Source organism: Salmo salar, chromosome 07 (genome assembly GCF_965601325.2).
Source record: "Salmo salar chromosome 07, fSalSal1, whole genome shotgun sequence".
In the NCBI taxonomy this organism is placed as follows: domain Eukaryota; kingdom Metazoa; phylum Chordata; class Actinopteri; order Salmoniformes; family Salmonidae; genus Salmo; species Salmo salar.
Window position 1 is genome coordinate 18,524,102 of NC_138297.1, and position 15,493 is coordinate 18,539,594.

Below are 15,493 nucleotides of genomic sequence, written 5' to 3' on the forward strand. Positions count from 1 at the left end.
TCAATCCTCGGGCCGACTCTTGTCTCTGTATACATCAATGATGTCGCTCTTGCTGCTGGGGATTCTCTGATCCACCTCTACACAGACGACACCATTCTGTATACTTCTGGCCCTTCTTTAGACACTGTGTTAACTAACCTCCAGACGAGCTTCAATGCCATACAACTCTCCTTCCGTGGCCTCCAACTGCTCTTAAATGCAAGCAAAACTAAATGCATGCTCTTCAACCGATTGCTGCCCACACCTACCCACCCGTCCAGCATCACTACTCTGGACGGTTCTGACTTAGAATATGTGGCCAACTACAAATACCTATGTGTCTGGTTAGACTGTAAACTCTCCTTCCAGACTCACATTAAGCATCTCCAATCCAAAATGAATCTAGTATCAGCTTCCTATTTCGCAACAAAGCATCCTTCACTCATGCTGCCAAACATACCCTCGTAAAACTGACTATCCTACCGATCCTTGACTTCGGCGATGTCATTTACAAAATAGCCTCCAACACTCTACTCAGCAAATTGGATGCAGTCTATCACAGTGCCATTCGTTTTGTCACCAAAGCCCCATATACTACCCACCACTCGCTTCATATCCGTCGCCAAACCCACTGGCTCCAGGTCATCTATAAGTCATTGCTAGGTAAAGCCCCGCCTTATCTCAGATCACTGGTCACCATCGCAGCACCCACCCGCAGCACGCGCTCCAGCAGGTATATTTCACTGGTCACCCCCAAAGCCAATTCCTCCTTCGGCCGCCTTTCCTTCCAGTTCTCTGCTGCCAATTACTGGAACGAACTGCAAAAATCACTGAAGCTGGAGACTCATATTTCCCTCACTAGCTTTAAGCACCAGCTGTCAGAGCAGCTCACAGATCACTGCACCTGTACATAGCCAATCTGTAAATAGCCCATCCAACTACCTCATCACCATATTGTTATTTATTTTATTTATTTTGCTCCTTTACACCCCAGTACCGCTACTTGCGCACTCATCTTCTGCACATCTATCACTCCAGTGTTTAATTTGCCATACTGTAATAATTTCACCGCTATGGCCTATTTATTGCCTCACCCCCCTTTATTCTACCTCATTTGCACACACTGTATATAGACTTTCTCTATTGTATTTTTTGACTGTATGTTTGTTTATTCCATGTGTAACTCTGTGTTGTCGTATGTGTCGAACTGCTTTGCTTTATCTTGGCCAGGTCGCAGTTGTAAATGAGAACTTGTTCTCAACTGGCCTACCTGGTTAAATAAAAGTGAAAAAAACAATACTTTTATATAAAGCAGTCACATAACAATAATACATTACCAAACATAAGCACTTTAATCCCAACCCTCAGCCACTCTCAGACCATCCCACCTATCACCATAGACAACCTCGTTTGGTTTCCATGCGCCATATCTTTTTTATTAGTTCTGTGTTGTTTTACAAATGTTGGAACCTTTCTAATCATATAGTATCCACAGATTGTGAGCTAAAGATGAAAACCTTTCCTATGAGTATTATTATATTATTTATTGACTGACTATGGCCTTCCAAATCGCCCAACACTGCTACTTGTAAGGTGAATTTTAAGTGCATGTTGTGATTTTTTTTAATCATTCCTGAACCTGTGGCCAGAAACAAGCTACATAGGGGCAATACCAGAATAAATTATCTATTGATTCTGTCTCTTCACAGCTTAAATCTACAGAGCTGAAATTGTTGTATGCCAAAAATATATGTAGCATTCTGTTGGAGGCAAGAATTTTATATGATCATTTAAATTGAAAAACCCTAAGTGTTGAATCAAGTATAGTTTTTTTGTACCAGTTCATAAACCATATGCCACGGAATTGGTACATCGAAAATCTCCTCCCATTTATTTGCAACCTGTATGGCGCAGCTGTCAACATTTTTGCCCTTAGATGAAACTGGTATATTCTTCTATTTATGCCAGTTCCTTTCAGCCAATTTATATCTTTAATATATGGCAGGCAAACAAGTTCCCCACTTCTCCCTTTTCCACTTGCCTCCTCCATTTTTGTGGTAATACTGCAATCAGTTGGTTGTAAATTTGGATTGAGCAGATATTCCCATACATTTTCGATAACTGCATATGTTACATAACTCCTCCATTTCTATTCATAATATCATTAATAAATATAATTTAAAAAAAAAATCTCATTCCATAAAGAATGTTATTTTTTAACCATAACATTTGATGTAATATTTGTTCTATCTTTTCTGGAGGATAAAACTGAAATTGTAACCAGCTTTGTGTGGCTTGTTGAAGAAAGGGAGATACTTAAAAAAAAAATCATTTTCAATTTGCCGGAAATGAGAAGTTGTAATCTGTATGAAGACAAAAAAGGCAATTTTTTAACAAAGGATGAGCCTTTCTTAATAATCTACTGGAGAACCTTTTTGGGGTTTAAGTATAAGTTATGTATGAGTGAAGCTTTTAGTTAAAGGTTTAAAGCTTTAATATTTAATACATTTAGCCCCCCAAACTCATATTCATTATATAAATAGGCATGTTTAATTTTGTCTGGTTTAGCATTCCATATAAAATGAAATATTTTTTGCTTACATGATTAACGAGTAATCTGGATTAGGCAGTGCCATTAGTAAGTAAATAAACTTTGATGGGACCAAAGAGTTAATCGATGTGATTTTTCCATAAATAGACAAGTATTTACCTCTCCATGGTTGCAGAATCGGATCTATTTTTGCTAACTTTCTATTGAAATTAATTGTGGTAAGTTCATTTATATTTTTTGAAATGTGAATACCAAGTATGTCTACTTCACCATCCACCCATTTTATTGGTAAACTACAAGGTAGTGTAAACACTGCATTTTTTAACGATCCAATATGTAGTATGGTACACTTGTCATTTACATTTACATTTACGTCATTTAGCAGACGCACTTATCCAGAGCGTCATAATTAGGTTTTAATCCAGAGGGGCTAGAAAAGTGATCAAGATCTTCAATGAGACTGTGCAGGGATCCAGATTGCGGACTTAAGAAAAAACTGGAGTCATCGGCATACATTAACACTTTTGTTTTTGTCCCCTGGATTTCTAACCCCTTGATGTTCTGGTTGGATCTAATTTTGATAGCTAGCATTTTAATGGCCATAATAAATAGATATGGAGACAACAGACAGCCTTGTTTTACTCCTCTTAAAAGCTCAATACTTTCTGAGAAGTAACCATTATTTACATCTGGGTTTGCTGTACATAACTTTAAACCATTGTATAAGAGATTCACCAAAATTAAAGTAATCCAGGCATTTATATATAAATTTGAATCGTACTTTATCAAACACTTTTTCAAAATCTGTAATGAAGACCAGGCCTGGTATCTTCGATGTTTCATAATGTTCAATTAGTAATTGTCATATATTATCTCCAATATATCGTCCATGTAAAAAACCTGTCTGATCAGCATGAACAATATCTGGTAAAACCTTTTTTATTCTATGTGCTATGCATTTCGCCAGGATTTTCGCATCACAACATTGAAATGTTAGAGGCCTCCAGTTTTTTAAATGGACTGGATCTTTATACTTACCCCCTGGGTCCTGTTTTAGTAGTAATGAAATCAGACCTTCTTGTTGAGTACCTGAAAGTCTACCATTTGTATAAGAGTAATTAAAACATGATAATAATGGATCTTTGAGTAAATCAAAAAAGGTCTCATATAACTCAACTGGTATACCATCAAGCCCTGGTGTTTTTCCAGACTGAAAATATTTTATTGCCTCAAAAAGTTCCTTTTTGGCAAGTTGGCCTTCACACAGGTCTTTCTGTAAATGTGTTAATTTTACATTATTATTATTATTAGGAAATAAATCATTTAGTGGAAATGGAGGAGACTGAAAAGAAAACATATGCTTGGCACCATGACCTCTGCTCCCTGCAATTGGTCACCTTTTTGTCCTCGCCTCCATTCTAGTGAAATTAAGAGCTTTCAGATTAGGGCACCACCTGACCTTGATCTTCAATAAAGTAATTATTACCTCTTTAACAATAATCCATGTGTTCAAGCAGAAGCAACATCAAGTTGCCCCAGCAATGACAGTAAAAACAATCGTTTTTCAACGGGGAATGATGAACAGTCTGCTTGTTGTCAAATCCAACACTTCTTAGGTCCATATGGTGAGGTCTTTATTTTGCTGCTGGCACAACGGAAGAACACACACCTATTGAAAGAAAGTGGAAACTGACACCTTGCATTCATCGATTTCTCAGTTAGAAATTGTATTTAACTCATTCAGATCATACTGTATGTATGTAGGCAGGATCATAATTTGTGGGCTATTTGGAGTATAGTCCAAAATCAAGGTGTTTATTTACTTGGTTGTCACATTATGGGCGGTGATGATGGAATGGGCATTATAGGAGGGGATGGTCAAATAAAACATGAATTGTTATCTATTTTGGGGCTCAATAATATGTTTTTTGATTTGATAAGAATGGTGTATGAATGATTATGTTGATTCAATTACTATTTGGGGAAATGTTTGAATATATTGACATCCAGTTGTCGGCTAATTGATACTTGAAAAAAACCATCTAATAGCAGACTGTTTATCATGTTGGATACATTGGATAATGTTGCAGTATCAGTACTAGTCATCAATGGTTTGAAGGCATGGGGTAATAATCCCTTGCCTATGTGGGGAAGTTGTGAGGTGGTTTTACCATGCATTGGTTCTCTGCGCGTGTGCGTTGTCTCATTGGTTCTCTTCCCCCTGCTCTGTCTGTCTCTTGTCAGTGCACAAAACAGCGCATGCGTCTTACTTTGCTCCTCAGTCTGAAACTCGGGGGTTGAGTTCAATTAGGAGAGACCATGTCCGCCATCAGCCATTTGCACTCCTATATCTTCTCATTTAGAACAAATTGTCGATGAAATAGCGGTTGCACGCGGCCTCAAGAATGGCCACGTCGGTGAGTACACTGCTCGCGACCATGCTTAGGCAGGGTGTGTTCCAACGTATTGTTTTCTCTGCTCGAACAAGGCGGTATAGCCCGGCGCGTCTGAGCCGAAGATTTCCAGACATATTGATATTCAAGTACAGTAGAACTAACGTTAGTTGAGCAGCGAAGCGCGTCTAGAATGTTGCATATCTCATGTATAAAGTATGTTTGCGAAAGTGATGCTTGGATAGTAAAATCATGAAAAAAGTCTACACTGGCAAATTACAGTCTCCTTGTAATAGTTTTTCGGCGTTCAAAATTATTTTGCCGTTTGTAGCCTAGGCTACTTCATGAACATAAATACATGAATGTTTTTATAGTGTAGGGAAGGCTATAGACACCTTGCTTTCTTTGCTGAAATGCAAAGCAGGATAGAGTGCAAGTGATTATGAGTAGACCTATCAAATCGGAACATGTTAACGTGTGATTTGTTTTATTTAATTTATTCCACGCATCTATTGAGACAATGTATGGTTTTACTCGTGGATAGATAGATGTAGGTAGGCTGTACAGCATGCAATGATGCCAGCCTCCGATTGGCAACAATATGTGATATGACTTTGGATGTTCTAGGGTGCTGTTCAGGTGAAACTAGAACTCGGACATCGTGCCCAGGTCAGAAAGAAACCCACCGTGGAAGGCTTTACGCACGACTGGATGGTGTTTGTCCGAGGACCAGAGCACAGTAACATTCAGCACTTTGTGGAAAAAGTCGTTTTTCACCTGCACGAAAGCTTCCCAAGACCAAAACGAGGTAGGCATATAATTTACCCTGCCTTTTGAGTTTTACTGACATAAAATAATAGACTGCTTGATTTGTAAAGCAAAGCTTATAGCAGTAGCCCACCACTCCGGACAAATTAAGCCTATTGATTTGTGTGCGCGACCATCCTTGGCGGTTCATTGAAAATACTTGTTTTTGTTATAGCCTTCACTTTGCAAAGTTTGTAAATGGACCCCCCCCCCCCCCAAAAAAAAACCGTGCTTAATTCATTTGAACATGCCCACCTGTAGCGCATGCAGAATTAATTAGATGCGCTATTGGATCATTTATACTGTAAACATCTTTGATCGTCATAGGATAGAGTTCCCCTTATGTGTATCTCTACAATTAAAGCATAACCCGAGGGTTTAGATTAAAGCATTATTGGGTTTTTTTGTAAACCAGTTTTAGTAGAATAGGTTACTAATTCCACCCCACAAGTTTTATAAGAGATTGGGCAACCCAAATGAAGGTGAGAGTAAACTACAAACGGTAACAACGTTGCTAGGTGTGGCATTGATAACTAGAAAGGCTAAATGTGACCACTACCCAGCATTTGGTGATGGTAAACATAAGAGGGCTTGTTCAAACAGTGCAGAGCATAGTGGTTGTTTAAGCTTCTGGCATGGCTGGAAGGGATCAATTATAGTATTTGTTGGTTTGGTATTTTTACCTCCTTTCCTGCTGGTGTGTTTTTAGTGTTGTTTGGTGTGACAAATGCAGAGAAATGTGCCAAAGTCGATGCCTTGGAGAGACCCTGTCATATTCATTACATGCGACTCAGATTACCAGGGAACATTTGCAGTTTATTGGGAACAGTTGTAAGATCATGCTGTAGTTAAACCATTTCATTATTTACTCTCCTTTTAAAACGATAACCCCACTACTCTCAACAGTCTGAAGAATAGTCATTGCATCAACAAAAATATGCATTATGCAATGTACAAAATGGGTTCATAGCCTACAGAGGTGCAGGAGAACCACTATCTTTTACTAAATAAATAAAGTATTTTGAGTAGGCTATTCTTTTGTTATAACTCTTAATCTTTTATGCTTTCACCCCTATATAGTATAAATATTAGTGACTTGATTGTCTGTTTTTGTAGGCTGTTAAACACAACCTGCCAGTGTCTTCTAGTATCACAGAGTGATGTTGTTGCATAGGCAGCCCTCTCATAGGCTACACATCACATACCTGTTACGTTATCCAGGGAGTTTTACAGTTCACAACATGGTGTCATTGTGATGTTTACCAGTATCACCAGTAAGTGTCCCACGCGTTCCATTGACAGCTGGCCCCTGTGTGCTGTCATGATGTTACCAATACCCTATAGAAGCATAGTGATCTGATTTTCACTCCTATTTCTAAAATTCAAAAATGTCACACGAATTGTCACAGTTTTGACCGGATGAATTTCATAGCCTATTACAATATTCATTAAAAGGCTGGTAGATTTGAACACAAGACAACCGTAGAACCAGCCAGCCACCACCATAAGGTTGTTTTGCTGGTGCTGCATATGCTCGGTCTCTGTTCACTGGTGCAGGTAGGCTACAGTCTGTCGTACATGGTTGACTGTACAAACCCCTCTCTGCCAACCCCCCCCCCCCCCCCATCTCCCCCCTCCACACATACAACCCACCAAAGGCTGCTTTTGAGTCTGCTCTTTAGTCTGCTCTTTGTGGTGCAAAGAGACAGAACAGCCTGCTAGACTAGTGCCAAGGAACGAGTTTGAAATCAGTTAAAAGAGAGAAGCTTTGTTTCTTTCACCGCGAGAATACTGAAAATAACTATGTAATTGTAAGCTGTCTTGCTACTGGACTTTTGAATACAAAAATAAACAGTTGCTGGTAAATGTTTAGTTATTTTGTCATAACACCAATGTCATGTACTGTTTCATCTGTAATAGCTGAGCTACAGAGCTTCATTTGAACATGGTGGCAAGTGAAATAGAAATGTACGATGTATTTGGTTACGAATCCACCTTAACCATCAGTTTCCTGCTAAGTCATTTAGCAAATCAGTGTTCTGTCAATAAACTGGAATGTCTGGCCATTTACATGCGTGTTGAAAAGAAACCGTATTTTTCCCATTTCAACGGGCATAAATCTATAGTGTGTAAATAGAGGAGAGGGGGTCAAGGCAAGGGCTAGTATACGAAGTGTTGCTTGTATTTGACGCTCCAAAGTGCTGCTTCAATGCATGCAGTGAATTCTTGAGGCGTATGTAACCGATCTCTTCCCTAGTCTGAACACCTGACCGGAGAGGAGAGTTGGTGGTTAGCGAAAGTACTTATTATCATCCAGTACTCTGATTTATGACATAGGAATAGATGCAGTTCAAAGTCCAAAGCTCATGAGAACAGATGATGTGTTTTATTTCTACCGGTGTGTGTGAACTTCAAGCTAAACGCGTACCTGATATGGAAACAGCGCTGCGTGAGATGCATGTTCCGAAGAAGGCCCTTTGATGACGAGGTGAGCCCAGTGAGAGTACCCCCCCCCCCCCCCCCCCCCCTCTCACCCCTTCTTGATAAATATTGTGCTGGGCCTGGAGAAAATGTCCCAAAAACCCATCAGAAAGATGCTTAACCTCGTGTAAATCACTTGATGACACATGCCATGAGATCCTAGCCCAGTCTCAAGGAGGTGAATGGTATTCTGGTACTTCTGTGTGTTTTCACATGGTGACAAATTGCCAGTCTAAGTACTTCCTTATTTCTTAGGAAGGGTTTTGTATAAAACGTAGACGCAATACATTTGGGTGCGTGGGTAATGAGTGACTTATTTCTTTTGAGGCATTTTTTGGGGAAATGAGCAGTGTTTCCATCATTGGGTATAGTGGTTCATTGTTACCCTCTTGTCGGCACAAGTGCTGTCTCACTTATCAAAACGTGGTGTTGCCTACAGTGACATTCGTTACTTTTTTAAGGCAAGCTCAGGGTTTTCAGGCTAGGCCATGGTTTTAAATTCTTCCAGCCTTGCTTAAACTCGAGTGAAAATGAAAGCGCATTTGGATCTTGTTAACAAGGATGATGTATTTGCAGCTTATCGCTGAATTTGACCAATTGGCACTCTCCTTTTAGGCTGAAACCTGCCTTGGCAAGTTCATGCTGTATCATGGTTAGCAAACTACTGTCTCACAGGTCTTGTTCTGAAACTTGGTGGTATCTCGACCTGTTAGGGGAGTTTACCTGTGTTTTGATAGTACACCTACATTTGACAACAGTAGAAAGATACTCTTATGTTATGTCAGGATACATTTAGCTTATGTAGAATTGAATGAATCGAGCTTGACGACTCTTCAGGAGCAGTGTGGCATCGGCACCCTCTCTGTTCTGTTGGGTACATGAGACGTCCACAAGCCGTCTTCAGCCCGGCTGAAGCCCCCCACCCCTACCCCTCCGGTACCTTTGATCAACATTGGGCCCCTGACGGGCGAAGCCAAAGGAATTGAGGGGAAACCTTGTAGCATAGACAAGCATGTGTTTGACAGTTTTAATACTAACAGTCTCGCAGAGTGGTCTCATAAGGGTGCAGCTGCCTGCCCCTACTCCTGCAGAGACGCACAGACACTCCTTCCAAGGAGGTGCAGCTCGGCATTAGGTCAAGAATGTGCAGCTCTGCATTAGGTCACTCTTCCTCTTTCTTCCCTCTTTCTTTCTTTCTTTCTTTCTTTCTCACTTCTCTCTTTTCTTGTGAGGCGGCTAAACGCTGGCTATACTGTTTTAATATAGTCCGTCTTGCAGCTGTTATGGATTACACCGGTGCCTTCTCCTCACTTGAAAGGGAATCTTTTCACTCACCTTGCTTTGAAAAATGTATTGTGGATGGTTATACTTTTTAGCCATCCTAAATGTGAAAAATGTGGCGTAAATGTAGAGTAAGGCAGGCTATATGTGAAAACTAAAATGGCTAACATTTGTCACAACAGGAGTGGTCAGTTACTGTCCCTATTCTCCACTGTGCTGCTCTCTCGGTTAAAGCTTCCAATTTGGAGTTTTATGGCCAGCAAGACATTTAAACGGACCTGAAGAAAATGGCTATGATTGGCTGCCATGCTGTGTAGCCTTGGAAACCTGATATTTAGTGCTGTGGGAAGGAGTGTAAGACCGACCCCATCCCAAAATAAATGGACTGGAACACGGTTTGGTCGGCCATTTTTACATTGGGCTTCACCTGTCAAGCATACATGACTTGATTCTGTCATTGTATACTTCTCTGAACAAAATGTATTTGTATCATGGTAAAGTAGTCTATTTTTGCATAAAGAATGATAAGTCGGTGCATCATGTAGGCATATTCATGATATTCATATTCACCGATATTCAGAATGACGAGGGATTCATTTCTTTCACTGGCCATTTTGCCTGCCATTTCAGGTTCTGAAATGAGCACTTACTCATATGCAGTGTTTTCTGTAAGGGTGCTCTCACCTGCTTCAAAGCCAGTGGGGAAAAGCTGGCCTTTTCCCATTACTCCTCAGTCATAATCGTAATTCAAAACCTCAGTGACAGTTTTAAGGCCTGATAGTAATATATCATGACTGTTGGCTCTATGGGAAGTTTGATTTATTGATTTTAGGGAGCTGAGCGGGTCACATTTGTGTCACTCTCTAAATATATTTCCCTGTGGAAAGATGCCAGTGAACTGATGGTTCACACCGGCAGAGACGTCAACAAGGTATTGGTCAAAACGGGCTCTCGGAGCGTTGTTCCGAATCTTAAATCTTATCCTCTATTCCTATTTTTTTTTTGCTTAACCAGCCTTTAATTTTCTACTTGTTTGGACGGTTCTAGCTCACATCACTTTCACTCCCCTGGCCATGATGTGGTGCTTAGGAAGCGAACTGGAGACTTTGCTGTAGCGCTCCGCTCACGTTCCCCCACAGGTGCACTGATTTTCAGTTTCAGTCCGGGAGGGGAAGCTGCTTCTTCTCAACACATTAAAATTAATGATGCAACGGTCTGTAAAGTCACAGTGCCGCTTCATTATCGCCGGCAGTTGGGTCCTGGCGTTCAGGTGTTGCCGTGGCGACGGCCGCTGCGAATGGCATCGCTGTCGTGTCGGTGGAGCTCACCAACCTGGAAGTTGGGTCTGGACTGGAACCAAGAATGGGCTATTTTTGTATTGAGCTCCAGTGGCACTCTATTTGGCACTAGCACTCTATTTGGTGCCATTTAATCAAATCAATTTTGTCATATGCTTTGTGAAAAACAGGTTTTGACTATCAGTGACCTGATTTATTTACCGGTCCTTTTCCAACAATTCAGAGTTAAAGATGAGAAAAAACACACAACGAAAAATAATAACAAGGTAAAATAACATGGCTATATACAGAGTGTACCAGTACCGAGTCAATATGCAGGGGTATGAGGTAGCTATGTGTGTATATATAGGTAGGGGGAAATTTGAATTGGTGCAATAATGGGTCAATGCAATTTTATTGTGTTTTGAGATGCCTCATAAGATGTGCAGGTAATATTTAATGAATAGTGTCACTTAAAAGGGATACTTTGGGATTTTGCCAATGAGGCCCTTCCTCAGAATCAGATGAACTTTTGGATACCATTCATTGTCTCTGTCAAGTATGCAGGAAGTTAGAGGTGGTTTCACAAGCCAATGCTAACTAGTGTTACCATAGACTTCCAGTCAGAATGCTATCTGAAAGCAGATACCCATAGACTTCCAGACATTATGCTCATGCCAGTTAGCAATTGCGCTAGAGCTAGTTAGCAACTCGCTTCAAACTGCACGCTGAGAAATAAAAATGGTATCCATGAGTTCATCTGACTCGGGGGAAGTAGATAAAGGGCCATTCAGCATTATGGGGGCGGAATGGGGGAGTTGACCGAAGCGTTAATAGATCTTTCTGTGGAAACAGACTGACAGTGAAGGGCTCTTTTCAGGCTCTTTGTTATTATTCTGTAAAAGAAGCTCTCCGATAACCAGATTAAATAAACTAAGCGCACACACACCTGCCCTATTCCCTCCATAGTGATGGCTTAGCTTAATGATTGGGTCAGTATGTTGGACCCTTGGGCCTCTCCTGAGCCCCTGAAGTTGTAGCATGAAGCCTTAACTTTCCACATCCTCTCTTTGCGTTTCCCCATCATTCTTTTGTGGCTTGTGTGTGTGTGTGTGTGTGTGTGTGTGCACATACCACATAAGTCAAATCACTGGAGTAACCCATACATGATCTCCTCAGGCTAAAACATGTCTTAGATGTTGCGTTCCTTTGCTGTGGGTTCCCGAATGTGATCTTGTCTGGCTTTGATATTGATGGCCATATTGTCTTTGTCTGCATCGTAGAACATTCTGATTCGTTTAGGGGAGTCTGGCTTTGGAGATTGTGGTAGCCTACATGTATGGTTAAATTTGTAGTCAAATTTGAATGTTCAAGTTTGTCAGGTGAATGTGTGCGTGACTATGCCGGTCTTTTACTAGTGGTAATGACTTTCTGAAGGGGTATTACGAGACAAATGACTTTCAAAAGTGTTAATGGATCTTAACCCTCTAGAGTCTAAGCCGGGTGTTGAGGGGTCTTCTAAGCTAACATATGCAATTGTTTTAAGATGGTCATACCAAGGATAATTTAGATTAGATTTTTGACACCTTAAGGTATCAAATATATATAATTATTTGATGAAACATTGAATTTGGCCTTACTGCTATTAGCCCATAGAAACACATTGAATAACCGATTCATACATGGATAAGCAGATGGTAAAAAAAAATCTAAAGGAAGTTTGTTTTGAAGAGTCTGTCCTATATCTGAGAGAGATGAGTTCAGTAAACAATTTATTTTTGACACTGATTTAAAGACCTTTTTTTTTTAGGCGCTAAACTACTTCCATATACTTTTTACTCGTACCGGGTTACCTTCAGGCGGGGCTTGTGGGCATCCATGTATGTGTTCGTGAGAGACTTCCCTTTCCATAGAGGGGTCATATGTGACCGACAGGCTCGATTCGGTCTTATGTAGCAACATTTAAAAAAAATAATAATAATCACATTGGATGAAAGCTAGAAAATTGTATATCATACACTATAGTTGAGGAATAATAGAAAAGTAATTCTGCTTTGAAAGTTGATAACCTCACTTTTGAGAAATGGCCCTTGGTACACCTACTGGAGAGCTCTTCTTTGTCTACACCCATTCAGCGTCATTCACACCCTCTTAAGCTTTAGCCCCACCCATCTCTTTAAGGATTCACATGTGAGGCCATGTACTAAACAACCAAAGATTTCAAGACTAAAAGCCTGTTTATACTACAGGTCTGTTTTTATAAATTCAATCTGGGCCAGAGTGTGCTCTGCGAGTTCGTAAACTCAGTGTTGTCAGATTGTCTGCTTGTAAATTCGGAGCGCTTTGCTCTGAGTGTTCATAGCGCACACTGGACTCTCTGGCCGAGGAGTAGGGTTGATCCGGAGTGTTCTGACCTCACAACAGGAGTCAAGCACCCAAGCTAACATTGGCTAGCTACTTCCAGACACACATGAGAGAACAGTTCACTCTGACCATTTTACTCGCCCTAGCAGTGCTGGATAGGCTGTTCTATGTTATCCAGAGCGTTGGTGATTGCAACTGCTGCTGGCAACATTTTAATGATGCTTTTTGCCAACGTTTACTGACACTGGCCATATTCAATGGGTGTTGCGCGTTTCTGAATTTGTCAGTTATTCTGCACTCTGGTACACTCAGACGAGAGTGCTCTGAAATCGGAGTAGATGGCCAGAGCAAATGTACCAGCTATGTCTATCTACAGTCGTCGCAGTGACATTCATGAACGTTCTATTGAAATCGTTACTTGCATAGTGGAGTCTTTTTATTTTTTAGACTAACCAACCAGGTTCAATGTTAGCTAGCTAACATTAGGCTATAACTAGCAATGCGAATAACTATGAGATACGAATAATATTACTATGCAGATCATACACGTAACATTAGCTAGCGAGCCAGCCAGCTAACGTTAGCTAGGTAGCTAACAGTATGCTTTAACTTGAAATGAAAACAACTTTCTGACAAAATTGGAAACGTGTAATATCTGCAAATGTAGCTAGCTAGACTAGACTATCTTACCCATATATGTGCAAGGATGCTTCTCCCTCTCACAGATGCCATGGTTGCTCTTAGTTTGAAGATGTAATCCGGAGGCGGGTGTTTTATACCACAGCCTTTTGCGTGTTCTCTTTTCGACTCTGATTGCAAATATGCAGACAAACGCCAGAATTTTCTCCTTAGCTATCATACTCTAATTCCACAGGGCATTCCACTGATTTTAAAACTTGGTCCTCCCATAAAGTGGGGAGCAACACTTTTCCAGTTCTACTACGAGATATCTTTCAAAAAAGCCGCGTTAGAAAGGATTACCTACACATACTGACCAGCTCATGTTACAGACAGAAGCGTGCTACATGGCAGACCAATCCGAACTTCTCTCGGCATACCCAGCTATTATCTCAGTCAATCATGGCTAGCGGGAAGGTTCCTGTCTTTATCTGTGGCTAAACCAACTAGGCTCGTAATTTAAAAATATATTCGTATTTGCATATGGCATACAAGTTTGTTATTAAGGAATGTGAAAGTTCACATGTTCCAGACAGCATTTCTGCTAAAAAACGCATTTTGACAAAACAAGTTTTTAAATTTAAATGGCTCTCCTGTGAAGAAGTGATGCGCAACAAACACCTAGTTTCCTGAAATGAGACATATAAGTGGTCGGACGCTACGTACCGAAGTTGGCAGATTGGCGGTACCGACTTCAGATGAGTCGCGTAACTTGTGGGGGTCGTAGAGCAAAACCACCGACATATACTACCGGTCAAAAGTTTTAACACCAACTCATTCAAGGGTTTTTCTTTATTTTCTACATTTGTAGAATAAAAGTGAAGACATCAACACTATGAAATTATACATGGAATCATGTAGTAACCAAAAAGTGTTAAACAAATAAATATATTTTATATTTGTGGTTCTTCAAATAGCCACCCTTTGCCTTGATGACAGCTTTGCACGGCATTCTCTCAACCAGCTTCATTAGGTAGTCACCTGGAATGCATTTCATTTAACAGGTGTGCCTTAAGTTAATTTGTGGAATTTCTTTCCTTAATGTGTTTTAAGGCAATCAGTTGTGTTGTACAAGGTAGGGGTGGTATACAGAAGACAGCCCTATTTGGTATAAGACAAAGTCCATATTATGGCAAGAACAGCTCAAATAAGCAAAGAGAAATGACAATCCATCATTACTTTGACCTAAATATCTTAATCAATACGGGAAATGTCAAGTACTTTGAAAGTTTCTTCAAGTGCAGTCGCAAAAAACATCAAGCGCTATGATGAAACTGTCTCTCATGAGGACCACCACAGGCATGGAAGACCCAGAGTTACCTCTGCTGCAGAGGATAAGTTCATTAGAGTTACCAGCCTCACAAATTGCAGCCCAAATAAATGCTTCAGAGTAACAGACACATCTCAACATCAACTGTTCAGAAGAGACTGTGTGAATCAGGCCTTCATGGTCGAATTGCTGCTAAGAAACCACTAAAGGACACCAATAAGAAGTGACTTGCTTAGGCCAAGAAACACGAGCAATGGACATTAGACCGGTGGAAATGTATCCTTTGCTTTGGAGTCCAAATTGGAGATTTTTGGTCCTGTGTCTTTGTGAGACGCGGTGTGGGTGAACAGATGATCTCCGCATGTGTATTTCCCACCGTGAAGCAATGGAGGTGGTGTGGGAGTGCTTTACT

General features: G+C 40.5%; 1 protein-coding gene across 1 annotated transcript in view; it reads left to right on the plus strand.

The window, feature by feature from the left end:
* The first annotated feature begins 4,785 nt into the window (after positions 1-4,785).
* LOC106608634 (protein AF-9) overlaps positions 4,786-15,493 on the plus strand; it is a 56,591-nt gene continuing 45,883 nt past the window's right edge. Inside the window, exons 1-2 of the mRNA XM_014206701.3 lie at positions 4,786-4,947; positions 5,551-5,731. Of these exons, the coding sequence (XP_014062176.1) occupies positions 4,936-4,947; positions 5,551-5,731 (193 nt within the window). The 5' untranslated portion in view covers positions 4,786-4,935. The remainder of the gene's footprint in view (positions 4,948-5,550; positions 5,732-15,493) is intronic.